The 15,571-nt window shown below is 58.0% G+C and overlaps 2 protein-coding genes across 2 annotated transcripts in view; one reads left to right on the forward strand and one right to left on the reverse strand.

The window, feature by feature from the left end:
* TUBGCP6 (tubulin, gamma complex associated protein 6) overlaps positions 1 to 7,930 on the forward strand; it is a 44,758-nt gene extending 36,828 nt beyond the window's left edge. Inside the window, exons 8-24 of the mRNA XM_011985604.1 lie at positions 1 to 54; positions 161 to 310; positions 1,459 to 1,540; positions 1,631 to 1,719; positions 1,791 to 1,906; positions 3,378 to 3,516; positions 3,847 to 3,921; positions 4,103 to 5,483; positions 5,722 to 5,765; positions 5,931 to 6,075; positions 6,203 to 6,371; positions 6,444 to 6,585; positions 6,735 to 6,929; positions 7,006 to 7,138; positions 7,217 to 7,430; positions 7,502 to 7,701; positions 7,792 to 7,930. Of these exons, the coding sequence (XP_011840994.1) occupies positions 1 to 54; positions 161 to 310; positions 1,459 to 1,540; positions 1,631 to 1,719; positions 1,791 to 1,906; positions 3,378 to 3,516; positions 3,847 to 3,921; positions 4,103 to 5,483; positions 5,722 to 5,765; positions 5,931 to 6,075; positions 6,203 to 6,371; positions 6,444 to 6,585; positions 6,735 to 6,929; positions 7,006 to 7,138; positions 7,217 to 7,430; positions 7,502 to 7,701; positions 7,792 to 7,883 (3,420 nt within the window). The 3' untranslated portion in view covers positions 7,884 to 7,930. The remainder of the gene's footprint in view (positions 55 to 160; positions 311 to 1,458; positions 1,541 to 1,630; positions 1,720 to 1,790; positions 1,907 to 3,377; positions 3,517 to 3,846; positions 3,922 to 4,102; positions 5,484 to 5,721; positions 5,766 to 5,930; positions 6,076 to 6,202; positions 6,372 to 6,443; positions 6,586 to 6,734; positions 6,930 to 7,005; positions 7,139 to 7,216; positions 7,431 to 7,501; positions 7,702 to 7,791) is intronic.
* Positions 7,931 to 8,001: 71 nt separating this feature from the next.
* The window catches only part of LOC105543622 (selenoprotein O), a 19,621-nt gene continuing 12,051 nt past the window's right edge, over positions 8,002 to 15,571 (reverse strand). The window contains exons 7-10 of the mRNA XM_011985605.1: positions 9,699 to 9,849; positions 8,737 to 8,922; positions 8,491 to 8,647; positions 8,002 to 8,413 (exon numbers count right to left, since the gene is read on the reverse strand). Of these exons, the coding sequence (XP_011840995.1) occupies positions 8,258 to 8,413; positions 8,491 to 8,647; positions 8,737 to 8,922; positions 9,699 to 9,849 (650 nt within the window). The 3' untranslated portion in view covers positions 8,002 to 8,257. The remainder of the gene's footprint in view (positions 8,414 to 8,490; positions 8,648 to 8,736; positions 8,923 to 9,698; positions 9,850 to 15,571) is intronic.

Genomic DNA, 15,571 nt, shown 5'->3' on the forward strand with positions numbered 1-15,571 from the left:
GACGTGTACGTCTGCGGGAAGACCATTAACCTGCTGAAGCTCTGCTGCCCCCGGGTGAGGAGGGGCTCACGCATGGGGAGGGGAGGGGCCAGTCTTCCCCAGGGCTGAGTCTGAGGCTGGGGCTGAATGCTGGTGGCTGTGCCTACATCGCCTTTGGCAGCATTACCTCTGTTGGTCCGACGTCCCCGTCCCCCGGATCTCGGTGATTTTCTCCCTCGAGGAGTTGAAGGAGATTGAGAAGGACTGTGCCGTCTACGTCGGGCGCATGGAGAGGGTGGCCCGCCACAGCTCTGTCAGCAAGGAGGAGAAGGTGCGTGGCACCACGGGTCTCGGGGGCTTTCTTTGCCCCACCTCTGCTTCCTGGGGTTTCAGGTTGGTGGGGTGGACCGTGAGGGCTGTGCAAGATGGGGGCCTCCCTTCTGGCATTTTCTGTCCTGGCGGTGGCCAGGGTGGGTGCCAAGGGGGAGCTGAGACGAATATCCTGGAGCCAGATGCCAGGCAGGGGCTCTGTTCTCTCCTCCTGGGTTTGGGTGGCTCAGCCTGAAGCCCAGGTTTTGCTGGCGTGGGAAACTATGCTGGGGCTTTCCCTGGGCCCGCCGGCTGTGGACAGACAGTCCTGGTTGCACTCCAGGGCGGCAGGGCCTGTGGTCCTGTACTCAGATGGCCTTTGCAAGTCCTCCTTCTGCTGGGAAGGGACAGTGTGTCAGGGACGAGCCACGCCTCTCCTGTGTCCTCTGGGAGGGGCTCGGTAGTACAGTCAGTGCCATTCCGAGGAACACTGTTTCTGGCCCAGTGCCTGGTGGGCAGCAGGGATACCTGGGCAGGGGCAGGCCTATGAGGCTGAGTGGGGAAGCCCCCTCTCTTAGGCCCCTTGGTTTCCTTCCAGGGTAGGCACACACAGCCTGGGGTCCTCAGCCCCAGATGTCTCTGTGAGAGCTGGTCAGCTCCCGTCCATGGCCTGGAGCCAGCTTTGCCACTGCTGAGAGGCTGGGGGTGGGTGTCCTGCCATCACCTGGTCCCTCCCCGAACCCTTGGACCATGTGTCTCCCCTGCCGGCCCTGAGTCCACAGGTGTCCTGGGCATCCTAGGTGAGGGGTCAGAGGATTAGGTTTTTTTTTCTTTGAGACAGGGTCTCACTGTGTGGGCCAGGAGGCTGGAGTGCAGTGGCTCGAACATGGCTCACTGCAGCCTCCACCTCCCAGGCTCTAGAGATCCTCCTGCCTCAACTCCCCCCACCCCCCACCCCCCCCAAATAATTGATACTACAGGCGCCCGTCACCACACCTGGCTAATTTTTGTATTTTTAGTAGAGGTGGAGTTTTGCTATGTTGTCCAGGCTGGTCTCAAACTCCTAAGCTCAGGTGATCTACCCACCTTGGCCTCCCAAAGTGCCAGGATTACAGGCGTGAGCCACTGCACCTGGCCAGGATGCTTTGTTTAACCAGTTGTCTTTCTCAGGAATTACGTATGGAAATTGCAAAACAAGAATTAATTGCTCATGCCCGGGAAGCAGCATCCAGGGTCCTGAGTGCACTGAGTGGTGAGTGGCCCCAAGTCCTCCCTTCTGCAGTTTCGGGGGTCCTTGCTGGGGCCTCCTTGTGACATTGCACCCCTTACTGTCCCTATGTAGACCGGCAGATGTCAGAACGGATGGCCTTGGATGCCCGAAAGCGCGAGCAGTTTCAGAGGCTGAAAGAACAGTTTGTGAAGGACCAGGAGGTGGGTAGGACCTGTCCCTGCGGGGTCAGGCCCGTGAGTCCTGATTTCACAGGCCAGGCTGTGTTTTATAGCGACGCCAGGCGGCCAGGCAGGAGGAGCTGGATGATGACTTCAGCTACGCCCGTGAGCTCCGAGACAGGGAAAGGAGGCTGAAGTCCCTGGAGGAGGAGCTGGAGAGGAAGGCGAGGTAGGGCAGCCGGGGCTCCAGGCTTGGTGCAGTGTGGCAGGGGCCCCGTAGCTCTGGCTTAATCTTACTGATGATTTTACTTTTTTTGAAAACCTTCAAGCAACTTTAAGGTAGAAAGAGCAATATGCTGAACCCAGAGTGGCTGTGGCCGTTCTGCATGTTGTCTTGTGGGTAGTTTGTATGGATTAGGGTCCAGGCGAGGCCTGCATATTGTTTGGGGTCCTGTCTCTGTCTTCTTTCTAAACATCCCCCCTTATTTATTTTTAAGTCTGTTATTGGTCTAAGACAGGGCTTTTTTTTTTTTTTTTTTTTGAAACGGAGTCTCGCTCTGTCACCCAGGCTGCAGTGCAGTGGCACAATCTCTGCTCACTGTAACCTCTGCCTCCCGGGTTCACGCCATTCTCCTGCCTCAGCCTCCCGAGTAGCTGGGATTACAGGTGCCTGCCACCACATCCAGCTAATTTTTTGTATTTTTAGTAGAGATGGGGTTTCACCACGTTGGCCAGGCTGATTTCAAACTCCTGACCTCAGGTGATCCACCTGCCTCGGCCTCCCAAAGTGCTGGGATTACAGGCGCAAACCACTGCGCTTGGCCGAGACAGAGTGTTTGTCCCACTCGGCATCTGAGTCTGTCTCCCTGTGCTGTCATCAGCCTGTCCCTAGGCTGAGTAGTGCTGGAGCCTTCAAGGGGCTGTTCGGGGTTTTGGAGAGAGCCTCTTATGGGAGGGGCTGGCCGCTTCCTGCTCAGCGCCACGCAATGCTGTTGTCCCAACCTTAGATCTGTTTATGGAGCCCCTGAGGGATATGTGTGGAGGGGTGCGCGTGCCTGCGTGCAAGCACGTCTGTGTATGCATTTATGCCTGCGTACCTGTTCACGTATGTCAGTCGAGACTGTCCTGTTAACACATGGATAAAACCAGGCCTAGACACTATGTCTCTGGCCTGTGGCAGCCAAATTAGAGCTGGCCAGTCCAGGTTTGAGCCCAGTTGCCTGCTGGTGAGAAGCTCAAAACCATGGGGCACAGTGAGGCAGGCTTTGAGTTCAGCAAATAAAGCGTTTGTGTTGGTTTTGCCTCACGTGCTTTTTTGCATTAGTCTTCAGTTCTCAGCTTTGTACCTGTAGAAGGGGAAAAGGCCTTACGTCTTTGGGGCCTGGGGCCCTCGGCCTCCTGCTCACCCGTTGCTTCAGGCCACACAGGATCTCATTCCGCTATTCATCCAGCAGACGTTGCTGAGCCCTGGCTGGGCACCGACTCACCAGGGTCTCCCAGCCTGGCAGGTGGAAGGGCCTGCCTGGTGCTGCCCTGCAGGTGCTGTGAGGGTCCAGAGCTATCAGCCCCTGGTAGGGGGAGACTGGGGGGCAAGGGCCCACTGGGGCCTCTGTTACGGGGAACCATCCTGGCCTGAGAGGCACCAGGTGGATGGGGTGGGGTGACTCTTGTGGCCGTGTCCTCTCTGGGTGTGGCTTCAGGCAGGCGCTGGTCGACCACTACAGCAAGCTCTCTGCAGAGGCAGCTCGTCGGGAGCAGAAGGCGCTGTGGCGAATCCAGAGGCACCGACTGGAGAGTGCACGGCTTCGTTTTCTCTTAGAAGATGAGAAACACATTCAGGTATCTCTGTGGCTTTAGGTGGCAGCTCTTTCCCTGGGCTTTGGGGGTCTGGGCACCCCCGAGACTGCACACAGACCTGTGTGCTCTTCTAGGAGAGGACTGGTGGCTCTCGTGTTTGCAGCAGAGCACTGTCTCTCTCCCTGCGTGCCACCAAATTGCACAGATACAGGCAGTGAGGAGCTCGTGGTTTTGAAGTACTTTCTGCAGGCCCAGGGTCCCAGTGGAGCCCAGCACAAGCCTTGTCTGGTTCAGTACACACAGCTGCCATGGGCGGTAGGGGCCGTGCTTGACTCCAGCTCTGCTGCTCACCCCTCTGGCTTGAATTTACAGGAGATGCTGAAAGCAATGTCTGAGGCTCACCAGCCCCAGGAGCCGCCAGACGTCCTCGTGAGCGTGCACCCCCAGGTGAGTGGCGGAGCGGAACCCAGGGTGCCCTAGCTCTGAGCCAGGGGTGCCGGGCCTGGTGGTTTCCCCATAGCCCTGGGCACCTCATGTCGGTCATGGCTGCACAGCTGAACTTGGGGGACAGTTCGAGGGCTGGGGGAGCCTGAGACCAGACTGGGTCTTGATGTCACTTGTGTTTCAGGTCTCATCTCCGGGCCCTGAGGACCCAGAGGGAGACCAAGGCTGTGATGCTGGGCCTGCGGAGCAACACTCAGCTGCCTGGGATGGCCGGAACAGGCCAGGCCTGCCGACCCCACAGTCCCTTAAGCCTCTAGCAATGGGGGCTGGTGGCACAGGGCTGCAGCAGGCGGAGGAGGCTGGACCCTTCTCTGACAGCCTCAGCATTGGAGACTTCCTACCTGTGGGCCCAGGGGCTGAGCAGTCCTTGCAGACTGGCGTGGTCCCTCTCCTGGAGGCAGCGCTGCAGACCATCAACTTGGACCTGCCCCCCTCAGCTCCTGGGGAGGCACCCGCAGCAGCCAGCACTCAGCCTTCCAGGCCACAGGAGTACGACTTTAGTACTGTCCTGAGGCCAGCTGTGGCCGCTTCACCTGCACCAGGACCCCTGCAGGCTGCAGAGTGCAACTTGGGCAGCTCAGGGCCACAGCTGTGGGAGGACAGTTGTGGGAAGCTGGATGCCTGTGGCTCCACCTTGCAGGTGGCTCTGTCCCCCTCACACCCACCCAGGCGTGCCGCTCTGAAGGAGGGGAGCAGCCAGCCCGCAGAGCAGCTCTTCGGGCATGAGTCAGGAGGTGGTCTTCCCACAGGGGGCTATGCTTCTGAAACAGCTCTTACCCGGCCACAGTGGAACATCCATGGGCACGTGTCTGATGCCAGCATCGGGGTCGGGGAGAACGTGTCAGAAGTGGCTCCCACCCGGCCACGGTGGAACATCCATGGACACGTGTCCGATGCAAGCATCAGCTTGGGGGAGTCTGTGTCCGAAGTGGCTCCCACTCGGCCACGGTGGAACACCCATGGACACGTGTCCGACGCCAACATCAGGGTCGGGGAGAACATGTCGGACGTGGCTCCCACCTGGCCACGGTGGAACACCCATGGACATGTGTCTGACGCCAGCATCATCTTGGGGGAGCCTGTGTGGGACGTGGTTCCCACCCGGCCACGGTGGAACACCCACAGACACGTGTCTGACGCCAGCATCAGCTTGGGGAAGCCTGTGTCGGACGTGGTTTCCACCCGGCCACGGTGGAACACCCATGCACCCGTCCCTCTGCCCCACATGATGCTGGGGGCTGTCTCACCAGAAGCTGAGCCCAACACACCCAGGCCCCAACAGAGCCCCGCTGGCCACACGTCCCAGTCAGCGCTCAGCCTGGGAGCACAGAGCACTGTGCTGGACTGTGGGTCACGGCTGCCTGTAGAAGTGGGGCCATCTCTGTCCTCCCTCAGCTCAGGCTGCGGGGAGGAGAGCATCAGCATCGGGGAGAACGTGTCAGACGTGGCTCCCACCCAGCCATGGTCGCCCAACACCCCGGGAGATGGCGTCTCTGAAGAACTAGGTGAGAGTAGGGTGGCTGGTGGCCAGGATTGGGACTGTGGGACCCACACAGCCTGGGAGGTAGGCAGGCGGTGGGGTTGGTGGCATGTGAAGCTCCCCTCAGGCCTCCTTTGTCAGCCAGGACCTGGGCTGCTGTTTGGGGGACATGGGAGGGGGTGCTTGAGCCCGGAGCGGCTCTGCTCCATTCCCTTCACAGGCGCTGGGCCCTGACGCCCTCTTGTCCACTTGTGTCCACACAGGCCCTGGGAGGAGCGGGGACACTGAGGAGCCTCTGAACTCACAGGTTAGGTGGATGCAGCCTGGGGGGTCCCACAGCAGGCAGGGAGGCTCCGTCCCTCCAGGTTATCACGCGGGGGGGTCCCACATGCGGTTTTCCTTTTTTTGGCTCGAGCTGGGAGTTGCAGAAGTGTGTGGTGGGGAGGTGGTTCTGAGGCTGGTGTTTTGTTAGGAAAACGCAGCTGCCCAGAGCAGCCCAGGCCCTGGTGAGGAGGCGGCAGTGGCGGCGGAGGCTCAGGGCGGTGAGCAGGCCTACCTGGCAGGCCTGGCAGGGCAGTACCACTTGGAGCGGTACCCGGACAGTTACGAGTCCATGTGTGAGTGCAGCAGCTACTGCTGGCAGGGAGCGCTGGGCTGGCCGGTTCCCAGCACTTGCTCCATCTCCTGTGGGCGGGGGTGGAGCCCTGGGCCACCGGTTCCCAGTACCTGCTCCATCTCCTGCAGCTGAGCCACCCATCGCTCACCTTTTGCGCCCTGTGCTTCCCCGGGCCTTCGCCTTTCCCGTGGACCCCCAGGTCCAGTCTGCCGCGGATGAGACTGCCGTGCAGCTGAGCGAGTTGCTGACGCTGCCCGTGCTCATGAAACACTCCATCACGGCACCATTGGCCGCCCAGTGAGTGCCCCCGCCCCAGCCTGCCCACCCAGCCCGTCCTGGCCCGCCCTGACTCCAGCTCCCTCCTGCCAGCATCTCCTTGGTGAACAAGGCTGCCGTCGACTACTTCTTTGTGGAGCTGCACCTGGAGGCACACTACGAGGCGCTGCGGCACTTCCTGCTGATGGAGGACGGCGAGTTCGCCCAGTCCCTCAGCGACCTCCTCTTTGAGAAGGTGACCTCCGGACATGGAGTGGGGCCAGTGGTAGAGGGGAGGCCGTGGGAAAGGGGAGACTGGTTGCAGGCCCACAGCCCCATGGGGCGCCAGTGAGTGCCAGGCATGTGCTTGGGATTCCTGGGGACACTGGTCCCTTTTCTGTCCAGCTTGGGGCCGGGCAGACACCCGGGGAGCTGCTCAACCCGCTGGTGCTGAACTCTGTGCTGAGCAAGGCCCTGCAGTGCAGCCTGCATGGGGACACCCCGCACGCCTCCAACCTCTCCCTCGCCCTCAAGTACCTGCCCGAGGTGTTTGCCCCCAACGCCCCAGATGTGCTCAGCTGCCTGGAGCTCAGGTACAAGGTCAGCAGCAGCCCCGGCCACGGGGATGGGACAGGGGCTGCCCGTGGGACACCTGCTGAGCCATGTGTCCCTGTAGGTGGACTGGCCGCTCAATGTTGTCATCACTGAGGGCTGCCTGAGCAAGTACAGCGGCGTCTTCTCCTTCCTGCTGCAGCTGAAGCTCATGATGTGGGCGCTCAAGGATATCTGCTTCCACCTCAAGCGCACAGGTGAGGCCCCACCGGAGCTCGGCGCCCCACACCCCTGGCTTGAGGCCGCGCTCACCTCTGCCCTCTGCCCTCTGCCAGCCCTGCTGAGCCACATGGCCAGCTCCGTGCAGTTCCGCCAGCTGCAGCTGTTCAAGCATGAAATGCAGCACTTCGTCAAGGTCATCCAGGGCTACATCGCCAACCAGATCCTGCACGTCACCTGGTGCGAGTTCAGGGCCAGGCTGGCCACCGTGAGCGACCTGGAGGAGATCCAGCGTGCACACGCAGAGTACCTGCACAAGGCCGTCTTCAGGTGAGGCCCGGGCAGCGGCTGCGTCCCTGTGGTCGCGGCTGAGCCCACCCAGCAGCACTGCCTCCCCGCAGGGGCCTGCTCACGGAGAAGGCGGCGCCTGTCATGAACGTCATCCACAGCATCTTCAGCCTCGTGCTCAAGTTCCGCAGCCAGCTCATCTCCCAAGCCTGGGGCCCCGCTGGGGGCCCGCGGGGTGCAGAGCACCCCAACTTTGCACTCATGCAGCAGTCCTACAACACCTTCAAGTACTATTCCCACTTTCTCTTCAAAGGTGAGGCCCACCCTGGCTGGGAGGGCTGTGGGGGGGGCAGGGCGGGGCTCCCACCATGGGCAGAAGCCTGAGCGACTCACGGGTCCCTAGTGGTGACCAAGCTGGTGAACCGCGGCTACCAGCCCCACCTGGAGGACTTTCTGCTGCGCATCAACTTCAACAACTACTACCAGGACACCTGAGGCTGCTCTGCGGGGGACATGCACAATAAAGGTGTCCTCAGACCCTGTCTGCATCTCTCTCTCCTGGGCAGGGCTGAGGGCAGGGCAGGGTGGGGGAAGAAGAACCACAGATGGGCCTGAGGGAGCTGCTGGTTTATTTAGGAGCCTGGGTCCAGCCCCCAGGGACCAGGCTGCACTGCTGAGCTGGCCTCAGACAGAGACGGGTCAGGTCCTGACTGGATGTCTCTGCCATCATGGAAAGACAGGTGTGCATGGGCCCAGGCAGGATCCCCCAGTGCAGAGGGCAGCCCAGCACCGTCTTGGCCACTCAGCAGCACACGGGGGCCTCGGGAGGCTCCAGGGGTGTGGAGCGCGTGCCGAGGCCATTACGAAGATCATGTCACACACAGTTCGGCTGCCCAGAGCGGGGGCTTACTGCTGTAGGAGCGCTGCCTGCCATCCGCCCCGTCGGCCTCCGTGGCCTCGGGATCTGTGGCAGCCCCCGCCTCGCAGTGGTAAGGGTTCTCCAGTAGCTTCAGCACCCGCCGCACCTGGAGGATCGTGAGGGTGAGAGGGGTCCGGGGCCATCCCCCCATCCCAGGGACCACAGGGACAGGCCTGTGCTTGCCTCTGAGAAGTCCCCGCGCTCGGCAGCCTCGATGGCATTCTGCGCGATGTAGTTCCTCAGCACGTACTTGGGGTTGTTGGCGTGCATCACGCGCACACGCTCAGCCTGCCAGGCAGCAGCATCCCTGGCGCCTTCCAGGTCCTTGTCCAGCCGGGCTCTGGAATGACAGTCGGGCTCTGGAATCACAGCCGGGCTGGACTTTCCCAGCAGCGCCCCCCACCAGGTGACCATGGACGCAGGGCTCACCTGTACGCCTGCAGCCAGTCGGCCCAGTGGCCCTGGTTCCGGCTCTGCAGCTCTGCCATGCTTAGCTGCTCCAGCCGAGACTGCTGCTCCACACGCTCCAGCTCCCTGGCAATGCCTGCCCGGGTGCCCATGAGTGCGAACAGCTGCGGGTTTGACTGTGCCAGCATCAGCATCATGGATAGCTGCCTGTGGGGAGGCCAGGGTGTCTGGGAGGTAGCCCCTGACCGTGTCCCTGCCCCACAGGCAGCTGCTCCTCCTGCCCCAGGCTGCTCTCACGGCTCACCTGGAGTCCAAGGGCCCAAGCAGCCCAGTCCCCAAGGTCCCTTGAACTCCACTAGCAGGGATGGACCCAGTGGACACACACCAGTCATGTCCATGCTCTGCTGCCCAGCTTTCTGCTGGAGAGTCTCCGCCTCCAGAGTTTAATGCTTGTGGGACGGGCACTGCTATTAGCGCTTCCCTCATTTCCAGAAGGGTCCAGGTGGGCTGGGGCCACCCTTTCTCCAGTGGAGGGGGTTTCACGCTCAGCAGGGCCTGCTGGCCGGCGCTCCCACCCAACCCCACTAGTCTTGTTTTTTAAGTTAAAAGCAGCAACACTTTCCACGTCTCAGCCTGCACATGGGCGGGAATCTTCAGACGGGACGGCCCTTCCGTTTGGAAGATGGTGTGGGAAAGCTTGACCTCTGGGAGCCCATCCTCCCTGGAAACCCAGAGGCTTTCCCTGAAGCCCAACCACAGCCGAGACCACGGTCTCCCCCCACACCTGTGTCAGCCTCGCCGCCCTCTCCTCTCTGACCAACGGGCCCCAGCACCACAGAGACGCCCTGACTGCGCCTGTCCCTGGGAGCGGAGCAGCCACCTGGGCACCAGCCAGCCCTGCCTCCAGCTTCTCCTCCGGCCTGTTTCTGATTGTGCCTCCCCTTCTGGAAACAAATCCAAGGAAGTAGGAACTGAGTACCCACCGGGGATCCATCTGGGGCCGGAAGGCCAGCCTCAGCTCCTCCAGGGAGGCACATTGCTCCATCAGCCTGGCCAGGAACTCTGCCAGGCCTGGCGACTCCAGCTCCACTGGGAAGGAGCTCAGCAAGAAGAAGGTGTTTGTGAAGTCAGCACCTGGAACACAGGCTGCTCAGGGAGCTGGAAGCAGAAGGCCCAGGGTCCCTGTCCTGGTGCCGTACAGAGCCCCCCAACCCTCGCCCCCGCCAGCACACGTGCTGCATGGGCCCACATGCTCCATCCCCCACCCCCACCCCAGCACGGACCCACACAATCCCCGACCCACACCCTCCACCTGGCACAGGTGCCATACAGACCCACACACTACCCCAGAGGACCCACACCCTCACCCCAGCACAATGCCACACGGACCCACACCCAGCAAGGATGCCACAGAGACCCACATGGACCCAAACGCTGCCCCCAGCACAGGTGCCACATGAGCCCTGCTCAGTACTGGTCCGGGGACTCCTGAGCCCTCCACACCCCACTCCTCCACCCATCCACCGCCCAGGCGGCTGCCACTTGCTCTGGCCCTGCAAGTCACCTGTGAAGTGGGCTAACACCGAGAAGGCACAGAGGCTGCTGCCCGGCCCTCACATCCTCAGTCACGACTGCCTGCTTTAGGAGCTAGCGAGTGTTGAGGAGAGGCTGTCACCAGCCTGCAAAAGGCCCAACTGTGACAGACACTGCGATCCTCCCCAACTCTGGAAAACAGCTGTCTCAAAACCACAGTGACCCTAAGACAACGTCTAAAAATGAGAAGGGAGCCAAAGCAACATACTACAAAAAAGTCAACTACACACAAAGGCAGCAACAGAGAACGTGACGGACCAAAAACATGGCAGAGGTAGTTCCTTATCAGTAATCTGAAAGCAAATGGATCTCTCCAATGAAAGGCAGCTTGGCAAAGTGGGCGAAAAGACAATTTCCATGCTATCACCACACGATCTGCAAGACGTTCAAAGACACGAACAGGCTGGAAGTGAAAGGATGAAGAAACCCAGGCAAAGAGTAACCTAAAGAGAGCTGAGGTGACTATTATACTCACATTAGATAAGTTTTCTATTTTTTGAGATGGAGTCTTGCTCTGTTGCCCAGGCTGGAGTGCAGTGGTGCAATCTCGGCTCACTGCAACCTCCGCCTCCCAGGTTCCAGCAATTCTCCTGCCTCAGCCTCCCAAGGAGCTGGGATTACAGGCACCTGCCACCAGGCCTGGCTAATTTTTGTTTTTGTTTTTGTATTTTTGAGATGGAGTCTCACTCTTGTCGCCTGGGCTGGAGTGCAGTGGCGTGATCTCAGCTCACTGCAACCTCCGCCTCTCGCGTTCAAGTGATTCTCCTGCCTCAGCCTCCTGAGTAGCTGAGATTATAGGCGCCCACCACCACGCCTGGCTAATCTTTGTATTTTTAGTAGAGATGAGTTTCACTATGTTGGCCAAGCTGGTCTCAAACTCTTGACCTCTGGTGATCCGCCCGCCTTGGCCTCCCAAAGTGTTGGGATTACAGACGTGATCCACCACGCCTGGCCAGAGAAGATTTTAAATAAAAAATTGTCAGAAGGGCTGGGAAAGGTAGCTCACCCCTGTAATCCTAGCTACCTGGTAGGCTGAGGCGGGAGGAGATAACTGGAGCACAGGAGGTGGAAGCTGCAGTGAGCTGTGACTGTGCTACTGCACTCCAGCCTGGGCAACGAAGTGAGACACCAAAAAAAAAGTTACAAGAAATAGCATTATATACGGCAAGAGTCAGTTCATCAATAAAATGTAAAAATTATGAACATGCACCTACATGCACCCAGTAAGAAAGCCCTAAAATGTACAAACGTTGGCAGAATGGAAGGGACAGAGAACAAACAGTTCTATCTATAGTAAGAGTTGGAGACTTAAACACATCACTTAATAATGGATAGACCATCTAGGGTCAGGCGCAGTGGCTCATGTGTGTAATCCTAGCACTTTGGGAGGCTCAGGCGGGCGGATCACAAGGTCAGGAGATCAAGACCATCTTGGCTAACACGGTGAAACCCCGTCTCTACTAAAAATACAAAAAATTAGCCGGGCGTGGTGGCGGGACCTGTAGTCCCAGCTACTCGGGAGGCTGAAGCAGAAGAATGGCGTGAACCCGGGAGGTGGAGCTTGCAGTGAGCCAAGATCGTGCCACTGTACTCCAGCCTGGCCTGGGCGACAGAGCGAGACTCAGTCTCCAAAAAAAAAAGCGTCTAGACAGGAGATCAATGAGAAATGGAAGACCTGAACAACAGCCTAAACCAACAAGACCAAACAGGCATATACACAGAACACTCCTCCCAGCAGAACAGAGCATACCGTCTTCTCCAGGGCACACGGGACGTTCTCCACGATAAGCCACAAAACAAGTTGTAATAAACATAAAAAGGCTGACATCTCTAGCCACAATGGAATGAAGCTAGAAATCACTTAAAAACATAACACACTGGCCGGGCGCGGTGGCTCATCCCTGGAATCCCAGCACTCTGAGAGGCTGAGGCAGGCAGATCACTTGTGGTCAGGTGTTGGAGACCAGCCTGGCCAACATGGTAAAGCCCCATCTCTACTAACAATACAAAAATTAGCCAGGTGTGGTGGAGCATGCCAGTAGTCCCAGCTACTTGGGAAGCTGAAGGAAGAGAATCACTTGAGCCTGGGAGGCGGAGGTTGCAGTGAGCCAAGATGGTGCCACTGCACTCCAGCTTGGACGACAGAGCGAGACTCTGTCTAAAAACCAAAAAAACACAAAACACAACATACCAAAATTGATGGACACAGCAAAAGCAGTGACCAGAAGGACATGCACAGCTGTAAATGGCTACACTGAAGAAGATCTCCAATCAGTTACCTCACCTCACGCCTAAGGAACTGGAGAAAGAAGAGCCAAAATTAGAGGGAGATAAGAGACTGAAAAACAGAGAAGCCACACACTGCGTAACTTACACGAAGGCTTTAGAGCAGTCAGGTTCACAGACTCAGAGCAGAGTGGCTGCTACCAGGGGCTGCAGGGAGGGGAATGGGGAGCTGGTAATCGGCTCGCACAGGGTTTGGGTTGCAGATGTGAACAAGCTGCAGGGCTCAGCTGTATAGCACTGCTCCTGCGTCAGCTATGATGCGCTGTGCACCTCCTGTGCACTCCACAGTTTAAGAGGATAGATCCATGTGGTGTTCCTACCACATAAAATTGTTTTTAAAAAACTGTTATGAACAATTGTATGCCAAAATTACCTACAAGACATGGACAAACTACGTGACACAGAAAATTCCTAGAAACACAAATTACCAAAACTGACTCAAGAAGAAAGGAAAATCTAAACTGATCTAAGACAAGCAAGGAGACTGATCAGTAATCCAAATTTTTCCAACAAAGAAAAGGCCAGGACCAGATGGCTTCACTGGTGAATTCTACCAAATACTCTTAAGAACAAATGGCAAAAAATCCTTTGCAAACTTTGAAGAAAAAAATGGAAGATGGGGGAATACCTCCTAACTCACTCCGAGGCCAGCACCACCTTGACATCAAAGCCACACACTAAAGAAAAAACAAAGCAAAACTATAAGCCAGTATCCCTTACGCATACAGATGCAAAAATCCTCAAAATACTCACAAAATTCAGCATATTAAAATAATTATACAGCATAGGCTGGGCGCGGTGGCTCACGCCTGTAATCCCAGTACTTTGGGAGGCTGAGGCAGGCAGATCACCTGAGGTCGGGAGTTCGAGAGCAGCCTGACCAACATGGCGAAACCCCATCTTTACTAAAAATACAAAATTAGCCGGGCATGGTGGCAGGTGCCTGTAATCCCAGCTACTTGAGAGACTGAGGCAGGAGAATCACTTGAACCCGGGAGGTAGAGGTTGCAGTGAGCCAAGATCATGCCATTGCACTCCAGCCTGGGCAACGAGAGTGAAACTCTGTCTCAAAAAATATTAAAAAATAATAATTATATAGCATATTAAAAGGACCAAGTAAAATTTATCCCCAGAATGCAAGGAGATATGAGTGAAATAATAAAATCACATCACCATCTTCATTGCAGGAAAAAGCGTTTGATAAAATGCAGTAGCCTTTCATGGTAAAGGCACTCTGAAAGAAAACTTCAGCATGGCAAAAGCTGTATGTTAAAAAGCCCACAGCTAACATCACACTCAACGGGTGAAACACCAAACACTTTTTCCCGAAGGTTAGGAACACGAAAAAGATGCCCATCTCAGCTACTTCTATTCAATATCCACGTCCTAGCTAGGGCACCCCAGTGAGTGATCCACATAACCCAGCAGTCCTACCAACTGTACACCACGAGACTGAGAGCAGGCATCAGAGAGCTTTGCACTCACTTTCACGGCAGCACTGCACACAACACACAATATACCGTACACAACAGCCAGAAGAGGAGCGTGTACGCCAGTAGGTCATGGATAAGCAAACTGTGGCCTGTCCACGCAACGGGATGCTTCTCAGACTTCAAACGGAATAAAATCCTGATATGAACCTGGATGAACATTGAGGACCTTCTGCTAAGTGAAATAAGCAGTCACCAAGGAACAAACACCATATGATTCCACTCGCAGGAGGCCCCTAGATTCACCAAATCCATAAAGACAGAGAGTAGAATGGGGGTGCCAGGGGCTGGGGCGGGCCCAGGGAGTGACTGTGCACTTGGAAACTGGAAGCTGGAAGGTAAACCATCTCTAACCACAATAGCACAGGAAGCGCCTCGCTGTGGGCACAGCTGGGTCACTCACCGGTCAGGTGCATGGTCTCCAGGAGCTTGGACACCAGCGCCCTGTCTTCCTCCAGCTCCAGCTGCACAAGGCCCAGCTTCCTGCGCATCTTCTGCATGTAGTGCCTTTGGAACTCGGCATCAAACTCCTCGGCCAGGATGGCCTCGCCCAGCTCCAGGGGCAGCTCTGGCTGCAGGGCCTCGGCCAGCTTCTGCAGGTTCCACTTGCACACCTCCGGCTGCTTGCTGTATGCGTAGCGGCCGGTGTTGTCGGAGGCATTGCACACGTGGTCAGGGTCGTACCTGCCACACAGGGCAAGAGAGCCACGCCCTGCCTGAGGGGAAGTTCCCAGGAGATGGTGCAGGCACCCTGGAGGGGAGGCCCAGAGGAAGTTCCCACGTGGCCATGGCTCTCTGGCCCTGTCCCACAGGGGTCCTGTCTCAACAGCCTCCGCCCAAGGCCTCCGGGATTGCCCTGGACTCTCTACTTCCTCCATCAGCCCCCAGCCCCCGTCGGCATCATGGGCCAGTGCCTCGGGGCAGCAGGCTTCATGCAGCTTGCACCCCCCAGCCACTTACCTGTCCAGGAAGCCGAAGGGCCCGTAGTCGATGGTGAGCCCCAGGATGCTCATGTTGTCGGTGTTGAGCACGCCGTGGCAGAAGCCCACGCACTGCCACTCAGCCACCATCCACGCCGTGCGCCGCGTCACCTGGGGGCGGGACAGCGTGCTTGCTCCCTCCTCCGGGTCCTGCCCAGACCCCCCAACTCGTGTCCATCCTTCCCCTCCCGGAAACCAGCTGTGCTTCGCTGAGTGACTCTCACTCTGGTACTTCTGGGCAATGTGTCCCGATGTCCTGTCACCGCCTCCACCACAGTGTGGCAATGCAGAGTGTGTGTCAAGGTTTCTCAAGCCCACTCACAGCATCCACTCTTTTATATGCTCACAAAACTTGGCTTTTACCCAAACTAGAAAAATCAGGGAACCCCAGACGCAGGCCCAGTAGAGACCCCAAAGAAGCAGGGAAGGGTCAGCTCACTAAGGGGCCGCACCTGCCCCAGGGCCAGGCCACTGTCCATCCTGGTGCCACCACCACCCTGCCGGCCT

This window comes from Mandrillus leucophaeus, unplaced genomic scaffold (genome assembly GCF_000951045.1).
Source record: "Mandrillus leucophaeus isolate KB7577 unplaced genomic scaffold, Mleu.le_1.0 Scaffold288, whole genome shotgun sequence".
In the NCBI taxonomy this organism is placed as follows: Eukaryota; Metazoa; Chordata; class Mammalia; order Primates; family Cercopithecidae; genus Mandrillus; species Mandrillus leucophaeus.